The 23,803-nt window shown below is 40.7% G+C and overlaps 1 protein-coding gene across 1 annotated transcript in view; it reads right to left on the bottom strand.

The window, feature by feature from the left end:
* The window catches only part of slit3 (slit homolog 3 (Drosophila)), a 186,571-nt gene that overhangs the window by 22,215 nt on the left and 140,553 nt on the right, over positions 1-23,803 (bottom strand). Inside the window, exons 23-33 of the mRNA XM_061276686.1 lie at positions 22,789-22,860; positions 20,590-20,661; positions 20,429-20,511; positions 20,272-20,352; positions 19,864-19,988; positions 18,209-18,306; positions 13,823-13,962; positions 11,431-11,524; positions 10,402-10,539; positions 9,966-10,206; positions 7,844-7,974 (exon numbers count right to left, since the gene is read on the bottom strand). Of these exons, the coding sequence (XP_061132670.1) occupies positions 7,844-7,974; positions 9,966-10,206; positions 10,402-10,539; positions 11,431-11,524; positions 13,823-13,962; positions 18,209-18,306; positions 19,864-19,988; positions 20,272-20,352; positions 20,429-20,511; positions 20,590-20,661; positions 22,789-22,860 (1,275 nt within the window). The remainder of the gene's footprint in view (positions 1-7,843; positions 7,975-9,965; positions 10,207-10,401; positions 10,540-11,430; positions 11,525-13,822; positions 13,963-18,208; positions 18,307-19,863; positions 19,989-20,271; positions 20,353-20,428; positions 20,512-20,589; positions 20,662-22,788; positions 22,861-23,803) is intronic.

Below are 23,803 nucleotides of genomic sequence, written 5' to 3'. Positions count from 1 at the left end.
TAAGACTATAAAAAATGCTATTAACATACTAAAGGTTAGCATTGCTATTTGAGGTATTAGAACCCTGAAACAACTTTTGTGCACCAATCACTGCCTCAAAAAGAGGCTTAATGCAAACATCCATCCATCCATCCATTTTCTGTACCGCTTTCTCCCCACGGGGGTCGCGGGCTTGCCGGAGCCTATCCCAGCTGTCATCGGGCAGTAGGCGGGGGACACCCTGAACTGGTTGCCAGCCAATCGCAGGGCACACAGAGACAAACAACCATCCGCACACGCACTCACACCTAGGGGCAATTTGGAGCGCTCAATCGGCCTACCAAGCATGTTTTTTGGGGATGTGGGAGGAAACCGGAGTGCCCGGAGAAAACCCACGCGGACACGGGGAGAACAGGCAAACTCCACACAGGGAGGGGCCAGAGGTGGAATCGAACCCGCACCCTCCTTACTGTGAGGCGGACGTGCACCGAGCCGCCCTAATGCAAACATATAATGGAAAATGCCACTCTTAGCATTAATATTTGCCGTTTTAGAACCCTTGAGCAATGAGCATTTGTGCATGAACAATGGAACAAGACATGTTGACAGAAAAAAATTGCTAAACTGTTATAAAATTACAATTTCCCCTTTAAGACTGGAAATTCTATGAACGCTTGCTTGTCTATATGTGTCCTGCGATTGGATGGCAACCAGTCCAAGGTGTCCCAGCCTCAAGTCAGCTGTCAGTCATCCACCTTTTTGCTTGGTTTGGTCCACATTGGCATTGGATTACTTCATTCGCATCCAAACAAAGCCGGGGACTAAAAGGCTTGTGGCATGGAAGCTGCCAAATAAAGCGCATACCGGTGTCAGTGTTGGAAAACTCACACACACTACAAAGTTGAGCAAAAATAGTTCCGACACGCACTATGTTATTCTTTTTTTCTCTCCTCCCAACACACCCATGTACACATCATCATCTCAGCCCGCGTTAACCGCAATACAAACACACGTTTAAACCCATTTTCCTCAATTTATCCTCATATATAAAGCGCAGATAATTGGTTCAAGGTGTTACTCGGATTATGGAGAAATTCATGCGTTACATCAACAATGGCAGATGACTTCCTGCTTTTGAGAAAGAAAGGAAAAAAAAAAGGTTAACATCAACTGAGTTGTGCATTTTGCTGGTTTGCTGAGAGCCAAAGCAGATGTTCAACATGGTTTCTATTAGCCGCTGTGTAATTTAATAACAAACCCATCCAGGCACAGTGATGGCCTCATAGACCTCTCTCGTCTCTTCATCTTTTACTTGCTTTCGATTTTCCATTTTTGTCAATCAGAATTTATGTACTCATCTTTCCAATTCAATTACTTTGAAAGTAAATGTTTTTTTTGTCCTCATCTTTCTAATCCAATTACTTCGAAAGTAAATGTATTTTTTTTTTTTTGTCCTTGTAATTCCATTTACAGGAGGCGGGCAAATTTGTTCTCAAGGGACACAGTTGATTTTGAAAAACTGAAAAATGATTGAAGTCATTTTTACATGTGGTCAACTGTTTAAAAATATTCAATTAAATGTACACTTTTCTGTACAATATTTCAATGATTTACTACAATCTATTTAATAAATCTTAAATTAATAAATCAAATATTTCCTTTAATTGCTGCTATTTATATTTATTCAATATTTTTATAACATAATTGAGTCTCATGTTTATTAATATTTATTTACTTTAAAATAAATAATAATGTACTGACTAATATTTTCATTTGAATTACAATGAAGCAACTAAATAATACATTTGATTCATTACATAGATGAAAATAACCATTTTAAAATTGACGTTCTATTGACAATAATTTGAAAAAAAATGCTGAATTAATACTATGAATTAATAGTATGCGTGTTTTATATTACAGGAGTCGTTCCAATTGTTGCTTTAGAATCTCCTCGGGAGTTAAAATCAAAAAGCCACTGGGTGGCAGAAGAGCACAACTGACTGGACTTTTACAATGTAAATGCTGAACGTGTGCCACGTATATCTTTATACCTCAGTTGTCTGTGTAAGTTAATTAAAAGCCGCTCCTTAAGACAATTTAGTAAAAACACACAGTAGGAAACACATGCACATTTAATAAAAACACACAACTAGAGCTAAAAAAAAAAAAAGAAGCACCCTCTTAAAACCATAAACCAATTACACCCAGCCCAGATGTAATTACAAGTAATTGACTTTATCTCAAAGAGCCTCACAAAATATATGTTTGGATTCGCTCCACTTACACTGTTAAATCTAATTATATGCTGCTGTCATTCCCCTGGACTAGATTTGTTGATTATTTAGGAATAAATTGACGGTGTTCATGCGAAGCTTGTTTGTACTGCGAGTACATACAAGCGAGTCATTGTGCGTCTGTGTGCATGTGCGAGAGCAGCCCGAGCTGATTACAGTGACACGGAGCAGACATGCTAGGCAGTCCTGTATTACCGTGGTAACCTCCATTACTTGTTGCCGAGACGGCACAGCTGCTTTGCTCTTCTATTCATTTTTTTCCCCTACTCCTCTCTTCATTAAAGCAGGTTTCTTTGAAAAGTCACACCAGTGGCCGTTGGAGGCAGCATTCCAAGAATGAGCCGAGACCTTTTTCCAAGTAAAGGTTTTCTCCATCTGAATATTTACATTGCATTTGGGACTTTTAAACTTTAAACTTAGAATGTTTGAGGAATGCCTGTGGACCAAAATTTAGTTCAGATGCTTTGACCACATCGGCAAAAAAAAAAAAAAAAATACATCCCTATGGAAATGGGTTTGCTATATTTTGCTTTCACAATGCGTGCAAGATGCAAGCAGTGCCATTCAGAATACATGTCATTCTTGAACACGAGGAATTATTTGAGACAAAAGAAACCATTCAAGTTATAGCACTGCACCCATACAGAGAACCGCAATTATGTCAAACTGATACTCAAACTAATAAAAACTAAACCAAAACAAAGCATTTTCAAATAATAGAAATGAAAACAAACTCACTTTCTTTTCAAAACTAACTGCATTGAAAAAATATAACAATGAAAAATCCAAAACTATTTTAACCCTAGTCCCATTATTTCCCTGGTCCCATTATTTTTTCCCCTCACCACTGTCCATCATTCTGTCTTAAAGTCTGCCCCCTTGTCCTTTCAACCTTCTGCTGCTGGCCGTTGAGCAACAGTACAGGTAGACGCATTCTGTTTGACCTGATTGGAGATTAACCTGGCATTTAGTAAAGGGCAGCGCATTAACACACAACAAATGCATTCTCATACCCACACACATGCACACGCGCACGCGCATGCAGGAACACCCACCATGGAATTAAAGCCTTTCATCTGATACAAAGCGAGTAGAAGGATTTGCACGACTGCGTCTTTACTCCGTTGCCACTAATCATGCAATTGTAATAACTTTTCAAACTAACTTCGAAACGCATTGTAAAATATAATTCAAAACGGAAAAAGTACGGTACATATCGTAGTGTCTGTGTTTTCCGTGCCTTTACGAGGCGGGGTCTGGTGGGCGCAATGTGACATCAGCAAATCTGTGTGACTGTCTAAGTGTGAGCTGTGGCAGACAGCAGAACAGTGAAAGTATTACAGTGCATAATACGGAATTCAGGGTTCCACTGTTTGTTTACATCGGTTTACAAGCAAGATGAGATGACTCACTTCAAATTAGTGTCTTTTTGGTAGCCAAAGGCTGCATTAGAGCCCCCTCCCAAAGTGCCGCTCTTGGTTTTTTTTCTTGGCTGAGCCCATATTGTGGAAGGAGCAAAACTTGCACCATCCCGCGCAGCCTTGAGGTTTTGACTCTGCTCAAGCAGTAATTTTTGTTCAAATTGAGGCAGATAGGATTTGGGTAATCAAAAGGACATAGGTAATCAAAAAATGGCACGCATTAAGAAATACATAGCGGGTTGCGGTGGAGGCTTGGAGTTGGGCCGGATTCATTTTGCCTCCAAACTGCTGAATAGTGAGGAATGTGGAGACGGGCTGTTCAATTCAATGAATATGTCTCCTGCCTTAACTTGGACGAATATGGGGTAAATTAATATTTACACCTCTTAATTGATAAACTATACACTCTGGTTAGTTGTACTAGTTGCCCCTGATGGACAAATAGGGTTAATCAGGATGAAGTTAAGTGTTGTGGGCAGTTAAATTCGGGCACCACGCGGGGGATACCCTGAACTGGTCGCCAGCCAATCGCAGGGCACACAGAGACAAAGTAACCATTCACACTGCCACCTAATTTGGATTGGTCAAACGGCCTGATGTTTTTAGGATGCGTGAGGAAGCTGGAGTACCCGGAGGAAACCTACAGAGGCACGGGGAGAACATGCAAACTCCACACAGGTAGGCCAGGGTCAGAATCAAACCCACAACTCCTGAACTGTGTGAGGCAACGTGCTAACTTGCCGCTCTGGAATTTTTCTACTCGCAAAATGGGAGGACAATCGTAATCGGCGTCCAACTGAACAGTAGCTAATTACGTTTGGGTGAAGAGACTGGTGCTTATCACGTCAGTCAAGATTCAGCGATCTGGGTGTGGTGTATTTTGTCAGTGATCTAGAGTGGCCCGCACAATATGGGAGCAGTAAGAACGCATCTGGCCATCCTTTATCTTGGTGTGTGGGGACACTCACATTAAATGAGCATTAAACATGTTTTGAGGTGAACTCGAACAGAGATTAAAGCAGAGGGGTGTCAGTGAGCCCAGCTCTTACAAATGGATCAAAATTGGACCCCCAAAAAATCTGAAAAATTGTCTTGCCAGAAAAGTGGAAACAGTGGACCAAACCAGTATTTTCTGCTCTTTGCTTTCCGTATTGTCCCACTACCGTATTTATATTCCAACCACTTTATTGCTTTTTGTTTATTTTATATTTTGTCTATTTCCATTGGCAATCCCGGCTTCCAATAGCATCTCTGATCTGATCTGTCTTTTGGTCGAGCAAGCGTGGCCCTTGTCAAGCTAACGAGAGTCGACAAGGATAATTCTCGGACTCGGTCTGTGGTTGAGTCTCCCATCCGCCCTGATAGGCTCCATCCCGTCGTCATATCCGCACTTAATCATCTGCTTTCATCACTCTCCTCTGTTGGACCACCTATCCCACACACTTGAATCTGTAATAGTCTCGGGCTTTTGTCCAGCCATCTAATATCTCAATGAAGGCTCTAAAAATGCTAATGTCACTGTATTCTCGTGGATATAAATTACTTGTAAAAGTCTTGGGCCACCACTTGCTTTACTGCCAGCAGCTACGATAGGAACACCGCAGGAACCAATTCAGGAAGTTCCTGATTTACCTTGTTAGTTTGTGTTTCAGAAAGGGCTACAAATGTATTTCAAATCTAAACTACACAGGTTTTTTCCTTGGGAGTCTAACACACAACGTTCTCCGACACTCCTGGAGTGATTTTTAAACGATATCCCAGCTCCTTCATTAAGGGCTTCTTGATGACATCCATGTCTTTTAAACGGATCATCTTTATGAACCTTATGAGCTTCATGGAGAACAGGAGCTATATTTGTTCTTCTCAGCCAGGAACTGTCGAAGCAAACGCAGCATGTTGTCTTTGTTGGTTGATCATCTTAGCCCACAATGGAGAGAAGACTTCTGGTTTGAATTTGAAACACGTCTTTTGTTACACCAGTCCTGACATGACCTTGTATGATAAAGCGATCCACAGGACAAACCACAAAAAAAAATCCATCCGGAGGAAGGTGCAGGCACATCATTTTGGTTTGGGACAATCGAATCCGTTAGAAGACAATTAACTTAAAAGGATTTTATCATGATCAGATGTGACAACAGCCCTAAGGTTCACGATGTTACAAAATAATGACCTTTATGGGATCCCACACTAAGAACTATTCCTGTACATGTGGTTTATTGATTTTCGATGAGTTTGCCAATATCCCAAAATGTTGAACTTTGACAAAATGATTGAATGACTTTCTGCCTGTTGTACAAACTCAGCTGTGATTGGCTGTGGCCTTGAACAGAATAATCTTAAGGAAAATAGATGGATGATTTAAGATTGTACAGCACCCGATCCTCAAAAAAAAAAGCATATCCTAATGTCTTTGGGCACTAAATCTTCAAACCATTAATAAAAGGTGGCCACACTTTTATGTCTATAAATGTTTATAAATGTTTAATAAAACTCAGTGCTCATGTATGCAGAGCGCTGAAATTGCATGTTCCTCTGAAAAAGTCTGTTTTCCAGTGAAAATACCGTATTGCTTTTGATAAGTGTTTGTTAAGCCAAGGCACAAGCAAGTTTGAGGAGTAAAACCGTCAACACGGAACAATTTAAATGTTTTATGACGCCTTACGGTTAAAAGTCTGAGTAAAAAAATGCACAATCGGTCGACACAATTTGGTTTGAAGCGAGTATTTCTGTTAAGGTACAATTGTGGTCTGTGCAAGAGAAACAAAACATTCCTGACGGCCTTCAGTAGTTTCCAGAAAGTGTCTGATTATATAAAAGTATGACTAGGCAGCTCACTGATTTTTATTCAGTGTTTGGTTTCACATCTATGCTTTGTATAAGGCTGCATGATTAGCAGTGTTCAAAATCAATTGTTGACATCCCTCTGGCTAATTTTATAGTCTGTCTGCTAATAATTGGGAAATAACGGTTTAAATTTACAGTCTCAACTTCAAGTTGGCTTTGGGAATACGACCAAAGACTGTCGTTTTGGTTTGTTTTTTTCTGAGGGACATTTTCCAGATATGCACATTTTCATCTTTCGTCCATCACCTCTTTTCTCCTTCAAGTTAGGTGAACTTCTCCGAAACTATTTCACAGTCTGTTTATGTTCCAGTCACTTTAGTAAGCGTAGAGATGTTATCTTGGATTATCATCTCTTTTACCCCAAATGACTGCGGAATATCAAATTCTATGAAAATGTGAACGTATCTTCGATACAATATCCAAAGGCTTAAGGCCGGCTAACACACATGAATGAGGTCTCTTGTGCGGACCTTTTGAAGTCTCACCTCCAAAGACTTTTGTTGCCTTTCTCTCGGGTCCACCGCCATCTCATGGGGATTACGATGGAATTTTGGGGAGTTGGTATTTGTTTATAAAGGGAAACGTTCTGCTATAGATTTGCGAGTCTGTATGGGTGTTGGGAAGAATCAGTCTGTGGATTACGTGCTTGGCCGAACCAGCAGCTACTAAGAAGTCCACAAAATCAAAGCCCAATTGAAATTGTAACCTTCAAAATATGAGATGTGACTTATCTACTACTTTGATGTGCCGTTTGTAAAGCGGTCAATGCTGAAAACAAGACTAAGATGTGACACAGTGTTTATCAAAACTGAATTTTTGAAACCTGTTTTAAACCTTTTCAACAGTATTTATCACCTTCAACACAAATTCCAATCCACAATGCACCTAAATACTTAAAGTTGAATACATAGTATTTAAATTCCCAGGTGAGAAAGTGGCGCAGCGGACAAGCCTGCCACCAATTTGAGAGGATCTCGGCAAGCCTGTTAGCTCGTGGGCTAGCTAGTGGCAAGCGCTTTTTGTCGCGGCGTAGACATAAGGATAGATTCTAGCTGAAGGAGGCTTTAAGCAGATATATTTTCACAGCTCAAATATGTAGGGTTATGTAGGCATAAAAAAATAATCAAGAAAGTAGTTTCCACGTTTCAAATGAGCGTGGTTCGGCATTTGGCACATTCTGCCTTCCAGATCGGAAAGGCCAGCTCTGTAGATCATAACACCCAGGGGGGCAAGGAAAAACTCAACAAACCCCAATTGAGGAAAAATGAAAAACCCTTGGTGTGTGTGTGTGGGTCTGACCTGTACACAGTCGTGGGAGGATAGCTGGCCATATCATAGATGAGTCGTATGTGCCCTTGGTAAAGTTCCAGAGCCAGGGGGTCGTGATCCTCCTTATACAACAAAATACCGTTGTCTTTCTCGGTGGCCACCTGAGGGGGAGACACACAACATGATTTACGCATCATTCTCCAACTTCATGCATTATTCTGTCAGCGACCCACAAAATCTGCCATGTGTGACAGGACAAACCGCTCGATAATGTACGGCCATCGAGATAATTTGGGTCAATAATGGTTCCGTGTGCACCAATAGAATAAAACATTCCAAATGACACGGCCGCCTAGTCGATGAAAAGCCCTGCAAACCTCCTGCATGAAGATAACAAGTGTGTCTTTAATCTCTGGACATGCTCTCGTGAGAATTTCCAAGGAAATAGTGGGGAAAAAATTAAGACTTTTTGAAATTCATTGGGAAGTATACTGCATGATGTATCTTTGCCAATCAGTTCAGACAAAAGAAAAAATACAAGTACAGTGGTGCCCTAAAAATGCAGTAGAGCGTGTTAGGACGTGACTCTTGTGGGACCAGGGTTCCCTATCCTTGCACTTAAAGAGTCGAAAGCTCCCGAAGGCAACGACTTATTCATTGACACCCACATCAATCCTCAAACCTGGCCTCGCCTTTTAAACCCACAAACTCATTGATACTACAATCGAGCATGAGTAAGGATATCCCAAGTAAACCAAAAAAAATATACTTGCAACTCACATGCATGAAAACTGAATAATCAAAGTGATAGTCTGTCAAATTCAAATCGATAGCTTTAGCCACCTCCCCATCGACGGTCTGTCACAGATAGACCGTGAGGAAACTAAAAAAAATAATGAGCCAAAATCCTTTGTTACACTACGTTTCGTGCAAAAGGAGCTTCGACGGCCGTCGGGAACATTATGCTAACTAGCAGGTGGCCGTGTGGCTGCGGGGGGGCCGAACACTTAACACCGCAGCTTTACCTCGGAGCTCGGCCAAGTCCACAGCTGCTAACAAGCTGCTGGAAAGGAGACAGACAGACAGAGAGGGAGGGAGAAAAAGGATAGAGATATGAACAAAGGTTGGATGATAACGAGAAAAAGAGAGTGGGAGAACGTGTTAAAAAAGGAACAAGTAGAGAGTGATTTATGAAGGGCTGTCAATTCACTTTGCTTTTTTCCTCCCCTTTCGTCTCACAGCAGAGGACTTTTGGTGCGGATTTAACAGCTTTGGCATTGAACAGTGAAAAGCTGCCGGCTTGAACGTGGAAGCACACATTCACGTTCACACAGGTGTTAAACATAAGTGTTCTACTTTTATGCATTCTGTCTGTTTCGCTGCAAGATCTGGCGCCTTCAAAAAAGACAGCAGGAAAATACGCCTCAATTGGGATTCGACTTTCAGAGGGCCAGAATAGTCCACAGTGGAAATTGTAAAATGTGTGCGCATGTGTGTGTGTGTGTGTGTGTGAGAGAGCACAGCAGGTCTTGGATGCAGCATGCTGCAGATGTAGGTTCAATTTGAGTTTCAAAGCTACATTTTATGCTTGGCATGTTGCAAAACGTAAATCTCTTCTTACTTGAGGTTTTTTTTCTCACACATACCATGCACCCAAAAACAAGAAAAAAAATCAATACATCCGTATAAAGTAAAATAAGATTAATTCTACTTTAAAGAACAAATGTAAAAGTTGTTTGAAAGTTGAACTGTAAAAAAAAAAAAAAATTAGTATTAAAGTATTAATTTTGAATGTTTCTATTTTTTTATGATTAGGGCTAACAGTCACTTTTACACACAATTATTCATTTATTTGAATAAAAAATAGAATAAAACAATCAATTTAAAAATGCATCCTTTTTAGTATTGTATATGAACGTTATTGAAGTTTTATTATTATTTTTTACAATGAAAAACAAAGACGGATAGTTTCACATTCCACGTGACAAAACACTGTTTTAAATAATGTAATCTACATATCATTACGTTTGAATGTTTTTCAGAATAACTGAAGAAAAAGAAGAAATGGGAGTACATTAAACTTTTATATTTAAATGTTACAAAACCATACAATAAAAAAAAAACATGCTTAAAAAAAGGCAAGCAAGCATACCTGCAATGAAATATGAACATTGGGGCGTAACTTTGCGCCCGGGAGCTCCACATATGCCTCCCGCCCCAGGAAGTGAACGGTGGCCATCTTGTCACATTTGTTGCCGTAGAAACCGGGCATACAGCGGCAGACGGGTTCGCCGGCCACCAGCAGGCACTGGGCGCCGTTCTGGCACTCGCTGTGATCGCACGGGCTGGTCTGCAGCAAGATCATGGGCGGGGGATTCTCGCAGAACAAGCCGCTGGAAAGATAAGGAAGTCGTGAAAGGGACGTTTTGGAAATTCAACTTTGACATTGTGAGAGTGGGACTCAATCACGCACACAACAAAGGAAAATATTTGCATTGGTGTTTATAAATCTGTTTCTGTTTTTACATTTCACTTAAATACAGTGCAAACGCTGTTTGTGGCTTCATGGAGCATCTGTATCTCCTTACCTGAAGCCCTCCTTGCACACGCACGTGTAGCCGTTGACTGCGTCCACGCACTCTGCGCCATGTTGGCATTTGTTCTCCAGACAGTCGTTGTAGTCCTGCTCGCAGAAATGGCCAACGTAGCCTGGTAAACACTCACACCTGCAGAAATATGACTGCCGTTATTACTGTGAGCGATCTTAAGAGACACAATTGTCATACGTTTTCTCAGCGCAGTCTCAAATGGGCTTAAGGTATTACATGACTGTATCCCGTTGTTTGAACGGAAACAGGTGGAAACTGGTTAATTGAACCTTCTGGCATCTACTAGAAAAAATTTCATTGTTCTGCCTGTCATTATAAGTCACTGGAACAAAGATAACATATTGCTAGTACAGTGAACCGAGGACGGACTTTAGCGCCATTATTCGGTATTTTGACGCAGACTGAACCTCTTAAAAGGTTCATTTTATCAATGCCTTATAAATGTCATTTAATCAATGAAGAAATTATTCACACGTTTTTAGAAGTCATATATTTTTGGGGTAACGACCAATCACATCGTGTGCATGACTTCTTTAATGCAACTGAATATCTGCTATCGGTCTTTGTTGACAGTGGGAAAATAGGGAAAATAAATTGCCAAAAGAATGGCATTGATTCTCGATTAGCTGAAGGTATGTGAAGCTCCTTCAGTTAGTTGACAGCAGCAACACATTCTCAGACACGACGTGAATTCATAAATGCCGGACCACAAATATAAAGAGGTTCCAATGAGGTAACCTGCTGATCTGTCAACAGCGGTTGGGATTCACGGTGACTCTAAACAAGTATAATTTTACTGCAGAAAATTTTATGACACTATTTGGACATTTTCCATTTCCTCATATCCCATCATCCAAAGAATGCCTCAAGGGAGATTTCTCAATTTCAGTTCTGACTTTGACTCAAGGATGAACCAATCGGAGCTTTTTGGATGATCAAAGGTGACCTTCAGTTTTCTTTACGGTCTTCTGATTTACCCTCTGGACTTGTTTTTCCTCCGTCACTCACCTGTAACTGCGACCAACGTGGACGCACTTAGAATCGTGCTCACAGGGGTCAAAATCGGGGAGACAGGGATCCAGAACCTCCTCGCAAAGGTCACCTGGTGACAGTGAGAAGGGAGAAATATGACCTCATATTGGTTTGGATGAGGAAAAAATATGGCGTAGACAAACATTTGTGATGCGGTGTGCGGGGATTACGGCCGATCCATCTAAGCTTTACAACATCTGTTAACATAAAAGTAGGGCATAAATCAAAGAGAAGACATTAATAGACAGAAACAGGGTGGGAAAAAGGTCTAATTTATGCGCCTCTATCTCCTTCCGACGCCATTAAAACTCTCGTCTTCATTCTGTGCCTGCTTTAATCTAATCCTGACGCCCCCCCCTTTACTCCCACCATGTCTGTCTCCACCAGCCTTTTCCCAAGACCTTTTATAGCCTTGCTGGTAAATTACACTCTGGAATCAGATGGAAACACTAGAAAAAAAGAAAAAGTGATATAATAGCAGGAATCCGAGTCAGGTTATTTGAAAAAGTTAGAAATGTGTATTAATGGCGGCGTCTTGACACGCAAAGTAACACGGAGCAAAAACCAAAAGAAAGCGTTCATCTTGTCATACATAATTCATATCTAGTGCTTTGCTTCCCTGAACACGCTGCTTTATTTTCCTTTAGTCACCAAAATAAAAAAAAAAATCACATACTAAGCCAATATATAGCCACTGGTTAATAATTACGGATGAGATGAAAAGCTCTGGGATTAAATGTGCATGAAATACATTAGCACTTCTGATGAATTAAAGATAAAAAAAAAATCTTTCATATAGAAGTTGTGAACCATTTTAACAGAATGTGAGAGAAAAACTACACCAGGAGCAAAATCCACAGGAAGTTCAGCCTAGATCTTCACAGTCCCAGTGGGATCTTCCTCACTAAGTATAATGCCCCCCCCTGACCTTTCTGCAAAGACCCCACTTTAAAGTGTCTACCTCACAAACTACATGCTGATCTTCACGTGTTTGACATCTCTGGGGGAACTTAACTCTCGCTGACCATGTGACCTTTTCCAAAGTGGTGACATCACTCTGAAAGACTGACATTTGTTTTGTTGAGCATGTCTGCTTTGCACAAGAAGGTGAGGATTTCTTCCACTGGATAAATTGAAAGACCGAGAAGCTAAAGCAGGGTACAACTCGTTAGCAATAGATTGCGACTCACAAATTTAGGTAACAGAATTCTATCACAAACAATTGCCCCCCGTTAAAGATATTGGCCGTGTTAACTAGGACCATAGATTGTTCCAGAATAATCTACACAGATTTTATTGCTCGGCTTTACACTACTAAACAAGTCCCATTACCAAGCCCACTCTAAACAAATGTCAATATTATTTGCCGTTCCAGGAGGAAAGCGAGAGAAGACAAATACCAGCAAAAACAAAAACAAGCCTCAGTGGCAAGACTATATTTTTCCTACACATTTTTTTTGACTTAACTACAGTGCCCCTCCATTCGTAGCTCGCTATTGTCAAATTCCAACCCGACTTCAGGTATTCACTGAAAAACAGATTCTTTGATGATCGTAGCGCTGGAACAATTTCTACTTCTATTATGTCCTCTGGGAACAATGTTTTCACAAACAACCAGTGTCATCGTAGGGCAGTGGATCGAAGGTTCTGCTGTTCCGTAAAAACTTGGCTGGAGAAGGGTTGCGTAAGTGAGGGTAAGTGAGTGGGCAAGCAAACTCTAAAGTGAAGCCTGATGATTGGACAACGGGCCACTGAACCATGAGCCAGCTCTGTGTGTGTGTGTGTGTGTGAGTGGCTGGCAGCGCAAGAGGCTTCTGCATGCCAGCAAATGTAATGACATTATGTGTGGGTCTTGACTGAGGTCCAGTATCTACTTTAGAGGTCATTGTCAAGCTAACAAAGAAAAAAACTCAACTCCTTAGTCAGCAGCTGGCGTCACTTTGACTCTCCTTCCCACTTTCAGCACCTCTCTCCCACATCTTTTCTCCTCGCTTTATCAACCCCTTTCTTGACCTCTTTTCATTCGATGACATTTTTATGTTTTCTCCTCACACGCACACACAACACATACACACTCCCTCTTCTGCTGTCCCCAAACTTCCTTCAGGAGCAGCGTCGGGGTCACTGCGGAGCGGCTGTCCATTACGGACTCACCAACCGGCAAAAGTGGAAATGGCCATTTTTGTGTGAGTAAGCAGTTGTGCAGGAACTCTCTGGGGGAAACAGCCCAAGTGACCTAAGAGTCACTCACTTACTTTAGACACATTTCCGACGCACTACATTTCTATTAGATTCTCTTCACTATGCTGTGGAAGGATATTTTGACATGGCTTGTGTTTCTGAAGACATTGGCGTGTTCTCTTCCTACCTGTGTAGTTAGGCGGACAGACACAAGTGTAATTGTTGACACCGTCGACGCAGGTGGCGTTGTTCTCGCAGTCGTTGTCTTCGCAGTCGTCCGGGTTCAACTCACAGCGTTGGCCCTCGAAACCCGGCGGGCACACGCAGCTGCACAGCCACATTATGATTAGATTCAGATAAATTGAGTCATGCTGTAAAACGTGAAATAAAAATCAATCACTATCCTGGGGTGAAGCCAAACATATGGTCACTGCATTCCAAAAATAATAAGTATAGCAGCTCAATGCTGGGAATTCATCCAATAGAAAAATTGTATTTTCCAATTTTGTAACTAAAATATTAGAAAGAAGTCCTCGTAGCAAAGCGTTATTAATTCGTTTTTCATCGCAAGATAATTGGATCTTAAAAGAGAGATAAATCTGATGAGATGTTTGGAGTCGCCACTAAACCTCATTGAGTATTGTGTCCAGTATTTACAACTACATTCGATGTAACATGATGTATTATTGGTTCAACTCAACTCGTACAAATGTTCTCTGTGTATGTGTTGTAGACATGTATGCGATGATGTGAATTTTCCAAATCTTTGCTTATAAAAGCTCATTCATTAATGTAAAGTTTTAAAATGGGCCTTTCATTGAAGGTGCGCCTTATAGTCCGGTGCGCCTTATAGTCCGGTGCGCCTTATAGTCCGGAAAATACGGTATATAACTCCGCTTTTTCGTTAAGGCCTTATTCAAAGTGAATGTTTATGTAATGTGTGGAGTTTCAAAAAGCAACATCAGACATCAACTGACCAATTAAAGGCTAATATAATTGCGTGATTCTAATGAGTTGCTGCGGCTGTTATTCCCCGTCCAATCAGGGACACTCTTGACTTCTGCTTCCCCCACATCCTCCTTTCTTCGAAGACCTTCCCTTTCAATTCACCCGCCTCACTTTTCCCTCTTGATGGCTGCAACTTGTATTCCACCGCCTTCTATCTCACACTTTTAATCCCCCGCACACACAACCACAACACACAATACACATTTTCTCGACCACAGCTGCACTCAGCAGCTCGCCCACCCTTTTAACTCTTCATCCTTGCATTTGTCTCTCACACTTCATCAAGTTGCTATACTTTTTTTATTGGATGAAAAGGACTTTTACAAGCAAGGTCATCCCCAAGCGAGTCACTTCACGCCCCCTACCCCAACACACACTTGCCTTTCAGCGATCGACACTTCGCAAGGTTCCTGCGTGCTGCTGCTGCTGCTGCTGCATCTGCTCATGTTTCACCCATTTTCACTTTTTAAAGCTGTTCTCTCCCACTCGCCACTTTTTCATGAATCTCACACTGTGATTACGTTTGAAACACGAGCAGGGTTTGACGGTTTGAACACAGAGCAAGATAAAGGCTGTCTTGAATCTCCAAGATATTTCAAATCAAAGTGTAAAAATGAAAACCCCAATAGATACACATTGTCTAATTTGCATGTACAGTATGAATAATTTACTGATTTCTTTTCCCATGAAGTAAATGTGCAGTTCAAAAGTGTTAATTGAGACCAGTGAGACCAAATACTAAAAATCTGGCACTAGTACCCCAACTGGTCTGGGTTTACAGTAGTAGTATATGAAAAAATCCCTGGGCAAGTACAGTTCTGTTGTGTTTAACTTTGTAGACACGACATTAAAACTGTGGATAATGTTAGTGGTGCTAGTAATGATAATATACACTACCGTTCAAAAGTTTGGGGTCACAAAATTGTTTGGGTGACCCCAAACTTTTGAACGGTAGTGTAAATATTATTATAATAAAATATTATGAATTAAATATTATAAATTATATCTTATATTTGTATAAGATTATATATAATCTATGAATATAAGTATACATATATATTATAAGATTTTTTACACAGAAGATTATATATATAATCTATAAATAATTATCTAAATAAATATATACACTACCGTTCAAAAGTTTGGGGTCACCCAAACAATTTTGTGACGCCAAACCTTTGAACGGTAGTGTACATTGATGAACGCTTACGTCCACTACACTACTGTATTGTAATATCAGTCACTATGGAGCGCTCAGGCTTTTCTTGAGTGGTATGGGTTTGGGAATGACTGCTTGACACTTATTTTCAATGACAAATGTTATTTAGAAAAATGGATCTGGTATGACGTTCAAAACCGTGAGATACAGTGAAAAAAAAAGACCAACATTAAAAAGGAAAAAATACAACATCTGTAGGACCAAAGAGTGCAGATCCCAGCGGCGATATTTTAAACGACTGTCTGCCTGTAGTCTCCTGCACCTGATTGGACTTATCAAATATCCCTAAAGGATGATAAAACATGTCAGAATGTCAAAGAGGTCGGCCGTAGAGGCCATAAGAGTCTACCTGCTCTGCTATCAACATTAGGAGCGCATCTATAAAAGGGTAAAAGAAGCCAGGATATCATTAGCACCCAGGGCCGCTAAAGGCCACATGCATATTGAAACCTTCGAAAAGGCCAAAGGGCTCTCCGAGAAGACGCTAGTCGTCTTCTTGATTTTCATGTGTGCGCGACACAGTGAGATATTCAAAACAGACATGCTTATCAAAAATGGCTCTCAGGATGGTGCAGTGCAGTTGTATAAAATTGCAAACTAGGCATCCATTACTCTAGGAGTGGGAGTATATATCGGATTTGTTTTAATTTACCTTACGGGTCAGCACGAATTAGAGCAGGTAAGGGCAACTTAAATGCGAGAGGGGGGCAACAATCTTTCATCTGTGCTATTGGTCCAGATTGGACCAAAGACTTCGTAGTCAGATGTATGATAAAGATTCTATTTTAAATACAGATTCAATGTAAATTAGATACTATTTAATATATTGCAAGTTGTGATCATACTTTTTCAATGCGTGTATAAATGAGCCACTGTTCTAAGACGACAAACAGTAAAATCAACACATATTGCATGTTTTCGTTCCAGAGCAAAGGGCTCCTCTACTCAAAATCTTACTGCTTGTCCTACATGTCATTCCAAATCTACCAAAAAATATTAAGTAGACTTCGTAATATAGACCAGGTGTAAGCCCAAATGCCATCTAGTGGTGATTGGTGATATTACAACTTGAAAATACAGTTTGCAGTTCACAGATTTTCTTTTTTCCTCCCTCAATATTCTTATTTTTTTATTTTTCCTCATTGTCCCTGCATTTTCCCCCCATTTTCAGCAATTTAGCCTATTTTCTTGTTGTTCGTAAATAAGGATTCAGTTACAAACTTCATTTTTAGCAAAGTCTATCTCCTGTTGTGGCTCTGTCCAACTTTCATAGTCCGTTCAGCTTCAGCAGTTCCATTCTGTGTGCGGCCGGCCTAACATTATCTTGTGCAAAAGTTGATTTCGTTTACAGATCTCATCCGATTGTGTACCAGTGACAATACATTCCAGGGCAATGTTGCAAAGCCATCAAGTGCACCTCCTCTGGATATATGTAGATTAACGATTGTTGGATTGTGTTACACATCCACTAAAAATGTGACGGTAATTTTACATTTGATTTACACACTAACTTAAAAAATGATTTATGTTTCCATTCTTCAAGTCAGTGACCATAATGCTTGGGGCCAACAAAGCCCTCTGTTGGATGTTGATGCAAGCCAGGGTGGCTGATGTTGCGCTCACGTTACCTTCACTGGATTTACCAGCAAAAAGAGAATAAAGGCAAGGACGTCGGCAGCGAGTGATAAATAACGGCGGCGTTGACAGATTTATGTCAAAGCGTTCGAGGGGGAGCAGACTGACGATGACGACTGACAGAAGTGGAGGACATTTTTGCGTGGCTATTGAGGTCAGAGAGCAGCTCAATAGAAGCTTTTCTCATCTGTTTCTTCAGCATCCCAGACCACCTCCCACTCACAGACAATAAAACACATCAAGAGGTCAAAGTTAGTATCAGGGTATCAGAGGACATCAATTGTTTTTTCAAGTATGAATTATTTACTGTTGATGGTAGATCCTTTTTTATTGGTTTGCCAGTAAATGATGAGAAGTATATTTTATTCCCATCGTACTTGATACTTACAGAGTTGACACTTGTTTTGATTTTCTTCACTATGTCATGCATTTTATCCTATTTGCTTATGCAGCGGTGAATCCTACAATTCTTTTTACAAGTATTTTTATCATGGTTAACTGACGCACTTCTGATTGAAAGTTCTTAAATACTTTTTTTACTGTAGGTTTTTTACGTTTTAATTTCAATCTGAAATGCAGATGTCAAATATGAATTTAATTCCCAAATTTAAACCGTTTTAATGCCAGCATGTTCTCATGACTTCACACCTTTCATTAACGTCACAAATTTCAAATAGGTAGGTGATCATTTCTATCTGCTCAAGTTAGTACCTGAAGTGGTCTTCAAAGCCCGGCTGAAGGTGACACGTCCCTCCATTCAGGCAGGGGAAACTAACACAGGCATTAATGGCCGTTTCACAGTCCTGGCCCTGGGAGAGACAAAGAAAAAGAGGATATATTGTCAGAAATGTGCTACGAGTGGGTTAAAAGTTGATTTTTTTTTCTTGTCTTCAGCAGGCCACTTTAATGACAGCATCATCTCTTTCCATTCTCTTGTCATTACTTCCTATTCTTTTCTCACATGCATGACTTTTCTGACAAGTTTTAATTACCATTGTCACAGTGCACACTCTAGGAACACTCATATGCACCCAAACCAAACCATTTTCCCCTCTCTGACTTTGACAAGGGCCTTTGTCCTTTTAAAAAGCAAAGTGGGTATAAAGGGTTCATTCTTATACAAAGATCTGTAAAAGCGAGAATGAGAGGGTATTGGAATCTCCTCAATGGGTGGATGGATGGATATTTATTAGTGGTCCGCAACTTGACGCCCTGAATCTCACTGTGCTGTGCCCTCAGGAATGTTAAAAAAAAAATCTCCCAAGCCACCAGTTTCACCAATGGTCAGGAATTTGTGAGACAAGTCTAGGGCAGGACACAAAAAACAAACAAAAAAAGGGTTCAAGGTCCCACGCCTAAAATTCAACAGCAAGTCAGCCATTTTGGTTTGAAGCAACTCCTTGGAAATTTGGCCATGTGACAAAGTATCCGTAATCTACGTAACCCCCGCCCCCACCTCCAAACGCAGTGTTAGGAAATTCTTCTTTTTAGACGGAACAACACTACTATAAAGTCGTATTTTTTTGTTTTTCTTCTTTTCTTTAAATATGATGAGGGCAACTATGCTATTAGGCTAATGATGTGTAGATATATACTTTTAAAATAAGACAAGATCATTTATTACAAATTATCTTTGGACCCCTAACTACATGTCACAGACCCCCAGAGCCCAGTTTGAGAACCACTGTGATTCAACTTGAAAGAAAATAGGAATGAAAAGCCAATTCATTGCATCTTTGCAGTTTAAATAATACATGAGATGAAACACATTTACACATCGGATATACATTTCCTCTCGTCAGTAGCAGATTTGCATGTCTTTGCAGTTACAAGACTCAAGAGAGTAAGCGCAGCCAGCCCCCTTTTGTCTTTGGGTCGGTCAGAAGCTTCGCTGCAGTCATCATGTCTTTGCTGATGAACGGCTCTATACATTATGCATGCACAGACGGAGCTAAGTCGGATAATACTGCTAATACCACGAGCTTATGCGGCGCAGTTATCCGTCGAGGATCCGGGCCTCGGTACACGTACGGCCAATTCTGTGAATCATAAGATTCACCCAATGTCTCTATTTTCAGGTTAAAAAGGTTTTCTGTGGTTTGACATTCGGATGGGAATTAGTTCTGAAACCAGTATATAGTGAACTCCCATCATTTTGTGGGTCAATAGTTACAAATTCAACTATTGATTTACTCATTTATTCATTCATACATTCTTATCTGTGGAACATTTCTTCAACTATTTGCAAAGAAGTTCCCTTAGTTGGATTGTTGGTGCTGTTTTTCAGGCTCTAAGCTGCCTTGTATTATTATTATTTAATTCCTAATGCTAATAGGTGCTCAAGTATTGTGTGCAGTTCATCTCACCTTAAATCCAAATGGACAGGTGCACTGGTAGGATCCAGACGGGTCGGACACACACGTGCCATTATTTTGGCAAGGCTCCGCCAGGCAGGGTGCACACTTTGACACAAGGGCGATATTCACCGGACCTGATTCAGGAAACAGACAAATAGGGTGACTGATTTGGTCACAAACTAACAATTATTTGTCCTTGAAGTTAAAGGCAACTATGAATGTAAAATTCTTTTGGAATGTGAAATATCTGCATTAACTCATTTAGTTCATTTTCTCGACCTTTTGGTAAGAAACTTGTATTTTGGGTCAAACCAACGAACAGAAAGATTTTTTAAAAAATCCTGATAAAAGAAGAATTTACTTTTACTCAAAACTGAGCGTTCTTTTGCACAAACCTAAAAGTAACAGACTTTTTACCTTTACACTGGAATTTGTTGAGCGGTGTAGTCAGCAGAAGCCTGTCAGCCATGTCAGGAGGTCCGGTGCAGCGAGCAATACCTGTCAACAGTCACTGGGTTGCTTAAGAACATATTCCACATAACAGCATTTTACACTGGTATGACCTTTTCCCTACCAGGTTCTTTGAATCCGGCCTTCACCCACTGGGAGAGCCAGCGTAGTTCGCAATTGCAGTACAAGGGGTTGGCACCCAAAGCCCTGCGCACATTTCATAAAAATCAATATGACATTCCAACAATCTGTTGGTATTGCCGACACCTTCAGTGATGTACTTACAGGTGGGACAAAGCCGTGAGGTGGTTGAACGCGCCGTCCGGAATAGTTGAGAGGTCGTTCCCGTGAAGAGTCCTGAGAAAAGAAATATTGTTTGGTTTGCAATTTTTGCAGCAACACACGAGACAGCAGTGTAGAGTTGTGGTATCCAACCAAGAATTCATAATCTAAATCTATGTGTAGATTGAGGTGATAAAAAAACTTTCATGCTTTTAAGATACCCCATTGTCGTGTTCATATTCATTGGAAAAACACTGAATCACAGTCGTCATATGAGGTAAATCACAGTGACTGCCAGACGGCCTTGTTCAGCATGATAAATTATTCAAATTATCTGCGGCACAAGACCACCATGCACGTCTATAATGGAACATGACTAAAATATTTATAGATAAAAAGAAAGTAAACAGAAAGCTTGTGTTCACAGAGATGCAGCCGCTGCTGGAATGTGATATAGCATTTGAATTTGCATAAATATATATATATATAATTAAAATTAAAAATGTAATTAAAATTCCTGCAAAGTGGAAATAAATGTTTCCATTAAATTTGACACCACAAAAAATCTGAAGCAACCCTGCCAAATTTATATTTGTATTTAGGTATAAATTATGTTTACAATGAGTTTTGTTTTCTATTAAATTTGTGTTTTTTTTTTTTTTTTAAATGTATCACAGCCTTTGAGTCCAAAGACACCATTGACCTCTCTCAAACACACGATTGTACGCAGTACTTCTGTCTCTTCTGTAAAAAAGTGTGCGTCTGCAAAAAGTTCACTAGTACATGTTTTAGTGTCAGTTACTAATAGCTCTCACTACACCGGCCCAGTCCAGAGGGGTGCTGCGGGTAATAAGGGAGTGACGGTGATGACTGCCTGGCAACAGGTTGCTAAGCGGGGGCAGTCCCCAAGGCAACATGAAGTGAAATGAAAGGAGGACAGGAGAGGAGGATGAAAACTGAAAACAATCTGTGAGCATCCGCCAGATGAGAGGTCAGACCCACCAAAACACAAACAACAAAAATGCCCCTTGTGGAAATGGATAAAACATTCTATGGTATGACTCCAGCAAAAACTAGAGACCTGCAAAACGAGATTGCTTTTATTTATACTAAAAAAGCAAGCTGTGCTCGTGGACACATTGGGCATCTTACAAACGACGTGTGAAAATGAACATGTTATTTTTACGTCATCTTTCATGGCAGCTCACTTTTCTCCTTGCTCGAGAGTAGCAGTTCGCCTAGTCACAACGCCCTAGCTCAGCACGTCATAGCTGAAACGCCGAACTGACTACAGTCATCTGCGGCGTGTACATCTTACATCTCAGTTTTGTTTAGACCCAAAACAGGCTGCAGGGGCAAAGCGGTTAAAAGTGTAATATCTCTCTAGTGTAATAATCACAACTTAATAGCCCCAAAATGCCTGAAGTTGGGTAAAATAATTATAGCCGGGACACAAAGTTAATTTTATAAGTCACAAAGGAGGCTCGGGGAGTAAAAACAATGGGAATCTGTGTCCGAAAGCATTCGACAGAGGTTTTGAGTTTAACAGTGGATAAAACAATGAGAAATGAAATGATAAGACACAAACTTTTGGGACAATTCTACTTAACAAAGCCCGAGGGTCTTTCATGTTCGTTATGTGTTGAGACACAAAATCAGTTCTTTGGAAATCATGCAATGACTGTGAAAGCGGTTTGTTGGCTGTTTGTGTAATTGATGGACTACACACTTTTTACGACAGCATTTTCTTTTCTGAAAAGAATTCAAACTCAATGCAAAACGTTGCAATTGATTCAAAATTAGTTGCCAACGCAGAGGCGACCATGGCGGTAAAAGGAAGGCGCGGTGTGCATTTGGGTCGTGAGACAGAGGGTGGACAAGCTGATGGATGAGAGAGAGAAACACACACTGAAGGTCCATTCATCAAGCCCAACCCTGGGTGGGCGGTGAGAAAGCAAGAGAGGACAGAGGGAAGGATGGATGGATGAACGGATGGCGGCGGGACGCATCGGGAATCGAGCGGCCGCCTCATGCAGATGATGAGAGCTCATCACTTTTATCTCTTCGGGTAGCCAGGCGCAACAAACAAGCCGGAGGCTGCGACATACTTTGAGCATGGCACAGCGCCAAGGGGGCTGATTAAATTTTGATTTAGCTCCGAAGAGCACTGCGACACACGTGAGGGCCGAGCTTGTGACTCACAGCAGGCGGAGCGACTTGAGACCGTGGAAGGCGTGGACCGGGATGCAGCGAATCTGGTTGTAGCTGAGGATACTGGTGAGGAGAACCGAGAGAAGGTCACAGGCGTTAGTTCAAAGTATTGAGATCATGTCGTTATACTAGCTCTACAATCAATGTGACTTAAACAGAGCTGAGTATATGTTTGAAGTCTTAAGCAAACAAAGCTTTGCAATTTTACACTGGCAGTGGCTAGAATTCACAAATTTATCTCAAGGTGGTTTGAAATTGGACTTTGTGCAATTTAAATAGTTCATGTAGGCAAACTTTCCAGAAGGAGCTCGTCACATTGCACCCAAAATGGCTGCTTCAAACGAAGAAGGCCAAATCTCTGTTGAATTTCGTATATGGGTCCTTGACATATTTTAATGAACCCTGTTACAATAGACATGTCCATCCATTTTGTGTCAATTGGTAAAACCGCCTCAGTGGGCCAGTTTGTGGCTTTTGAGTGTAAAATGGAAAAGGACCACTCATCCAAATCATATTTTAGTAATAATTATTGAAAAAAAAAACCAATGCCACTTCAGTAGTAGAAAATCCTGGCTTATTTTCAGGGTTATTCGGAAAAGCTTTTCCAGAAAATGAATTTTTACCCTTAATTACATGCCTGAAGGCCGAACGTCCTGACGTAAATCACTTCTGGGCTAAAATACGACGATTTAATGGCGCGTTTCAGCCATTTATGTACTTGTGTGCCATTTTCTGCATATGCTTTGCTTGCAGAGGTTTGCTCATGCGTTGCGTCCACCTTCAACCAAATTTTTGCCAAATTGTCAGTTAAATTCTTGAGAACAGAAGAGACGCGGAGGACTATCTCTTTCCCCGCAGTGCAGTAAAGACACCCATAAGCCGTGCACTTAAATCACAGTCTGTTCCGTTGATGTTTTTCTGGGGGCTAACTGATGTAGTTGTTTGCACTGGATGACTCCGTGGCGTGAAAAAGCGCGACTGCACAAAATAGGGAACATTTCAGTGC

The sequence above is a fragment of the Syngnathus typhle genome, linkage group LG1, assembly GCF_033458585.1.
Source record: "Syngnathus typhle isolate RoL2023-S1 ecotype Sweden linkage group LG1, RoL_Styp_1.0, whole genome shotgun sequence".
Classification (NCBI taxonomy): Eukaryota; Metazoa; Chordata; class Actinopteri; order Syngnathiformes; family Syngnathidae; genus Syngnathus; species Syngnathus typhle.
Note: the sequence above shows the minus strand (reverse complement) of the source record. Positions and strands in the feature narration are given on the sequence as shown.